Source organism: Electrona antarctica (assembly GCF_951216825.1).
Source record: "Electrona antarctica genome assembly, chromosome: 5".
Classification (NCBI taxonomy): domain Eukaryota; kingdom Metazoa; phylum Chordata; class Actinopteri; order Myctophiformes; family Myctophidae; genus Electrona; species Electrona antarctica.
The window spans coordinates 53,876,889-53,879,707 of NC_136810.1; the positions used below are offsets into that span (position 1 = coordinate 53,876,889).

A 2,819-nucleotide genomic window follows, 5' to 3' on the forward strand; every position below is an offset into this window, starting at 1 on the left:
TCACTCTGTATATACTACAGTATATACAGTATGCGAGCATAAAATGTGGTGGGTTTGCACCGCACCGTCAGCTTGCCCCGGTGTTATTGTGCTGATGGCTCATGCTGACACGGACACTTTGCACTATTGTGCTGCTGGATGGCGCTTCGCAACGTGTTGATCAGCGTGTGTTCGGGTACCGGTAACCCAGCGTCGGCCAGGTTATTGTGTGAGTGAAATAGGCTCTCTTGCACAAAACATAAACTCTCTCTCTCGCACGCACGCACGCACGCACGCTCGCACGCACGCACGCACGCACGCACACACGCACGCACGCACGCACGCACGTGTGCACAGTGTAAGATATAGTAGGATTAGGATGTAGGTCATTGAGACAGACACACCCTCTCAGATAATAAATATACGTTTCAACATGAATGCACAATGACAAACTCTGTATGAATAATGCCACATAATAACAAAAGCACGCACACACACACACGCACGCACGCACGCACGCACGCACACACACACATGCGTGCACGCGCACACACACAATACACACAGTACACACAGAGTGTATTTCGGAGCATTCTTGGCATTAGTGAAATAATTAGAAAAGCAGTCTCTCACTGGCACCGAGTCACAATGCTGGACATGGAGCCGTGCCAGCAGATACTTTCACACAATTATGTCCTGCAGGTTTAACGTCACCAGCTCTCTAAACTGGCCACACAAAAGATCACGTTCCTGCTCTTTGTCCCAGTGGAAAGATACCAAAGATCACATACTGTAACGTTAACGTTTGTCTGCGCTGGTAATGGATGGTAATCAGTGTTGATTTCGTCGACTAATACTATGACGAAAAATGTTCGTCTTTTTCACTGACGAAAACTAAATGGAAAACGAAGCTATGATGACTAAATATATCGACAATTTCGTCACGAAATATAAACTAGACTAAAATGCTAGGAAGGTAGTGGACAAGAGATCCAATATAAGTAATTTTACACTTGGTTGCATGCTGATAATAGCCGATCTACAAGCTCTACAAGCTCGCGACGCGTTGTGAGCTTGTAGATCGGCTATTTTCAGCAAGGGTAAAATCTGCCATTGTAAAATCTGCCAATCTGCCACTATTATACAGTGTAATGTACATATACATTTTAGAGATAACATCTTATGACCACTTTAGACAAGGTTCATCAAAGACAGTACAAACAAGTACAAACCGTATTTGTAATAATTTCTATATCCCCCCCCCCCCCCCCCCCCAGATCACCAAGGTGCCTCTGATTGGCCCCGGCTGTGGTCAGCTGATGAGCTGTACGTCGTGCCTGCTGTCGTCTGGGGTGACGGGATGCGGCTGGTGTGACGGACGCTGTACGCGCTCCCCGCAGTGCCCCGCCCCCTCCACCTGGACACAGGACCACTGCGCCCCCGTCATCACTAAGGTAAGCCTGACTGGCCTATAGAAAAGCCAGGCTTTTATTTTCCTTCGCATTAATTGGCTCATGCCATTGGAAACTCTGGCATAGGAAGTTGGGAGTCAACTTACGTATTCAGTGTTGTCTGCTGTTTTCTACCGGGGAGGGGAGCGGAGGGGAGGGGGAGGGGGAGGAGGAGGGGAGGAGGAGTGGAGGAGGAGGGCGGCGGGCACCAATAGGATCCACCGCCTGTTTTTGACTGGCGCCCGCCCCTCTAGACCAGAAGTCACATACAGGCAGGAGCAGGTTATCTCCAAGGTAACCACCCATGTTGATTTCGTCGACTACTACTGTGACGAAAATTGTCCGTCGACTACCTCTTTTCACTGACAAAAACTACATAAAAACTAAGCAATGATGACTAAAACTATGACTATAAACTATGACCATATACTGTCAATTTTGACAACAAATAAAAACTTGACTAAAATGTTAGGAAGGGACTAAGAGACCAAGAGATCCAGTATAAGTAAAAGACACAAGTCATTTTACACTGTCTTTGTTGCATGCTGAAATCTAGAGCTATGATCTACGCGTTTGTGAAAACATTCCGGTTGACTGGAATATGACTAAAACTGTCGGTGATACTGGTGGTGCACATACTGTAATGACAGTGGAAATGAGCGTTGGAGACGTTTATTGTCAGTGTGAACAGCAGTGGTTCTCAATCAGTGGTCCGGGGACCATCAGTGGTCCTTGGGGGGGTTCCAGGTGGTCCCTTCAGCTAAATGATGGAGAGTTGGTAACCAAATGGACCCTTATCTTTAACTCAGTTAAAGATAACATAAGATGTTTAACAATAATTAAACATAAACATTAAACATTAAACAATAATTAAACTCTTGAGAGCGTAAAATGGGTTTCATTTTACGGTGCTCTCAAGAGTTAAATTATTGTTAAACATCTGCATCAGTTAATTTACAATAAAGTTTTGCCTGTTATCTCTCCCATGGTAACGGCGACAACACAATATTTTGGGTCTAAGAGGCTAAATCTCATCAAACCGTGGCTCAAATGCTGAATAAATGATGGACCTTGATATGAAAAGGGTTTAAAACCACTGAGTTTCAGTATATGTGGTTTTTTAACTTGAAATCTATTCTATCCTATGGTTTGTTGTCATCATTTCGGTCAGTAGTGCTCTGGGTGCTTTTGTTTAAGCATTTGAACTGTGAAACAGTGAATGGTTTTATAGTGGCATTCTGCTATTCAGCGTCATGCCGACCCCAGCTGTGAGCCTCATAGTTTGGCTGTAGTCAGTCCGCTGTGGGGATGTTTCCCCGTTCTTCTGGCCTTTATTGCCTCGCCACACGTCATCACATGGTCTCTGTTTTACAAAGCAGAGAGAGAGAG

The 2,819-nt window shown here is 45.2% G+C and overlaps 1 protein-coding gene across 1 annotated transcript in view; it reads left to right on the plus strand.

Moving 5' to 3' along the window:
- Positions 1–2,819, plus strand: part of met (MET proto-oncogene, receptor tyrosine kinase) — a gene marked incomplete at both ends in the record, with an annotated part of 119,052 nt that overhangs the window by 43,413 nt on the left and 72,820 nt on the right. The window contains 1 exon segment of the mRNA XM_079502385.1: positions 1,257–1,433. Coding sequence (XP_079358511.1) covers positions 1,257–1,433 — 177 coding nt within the window.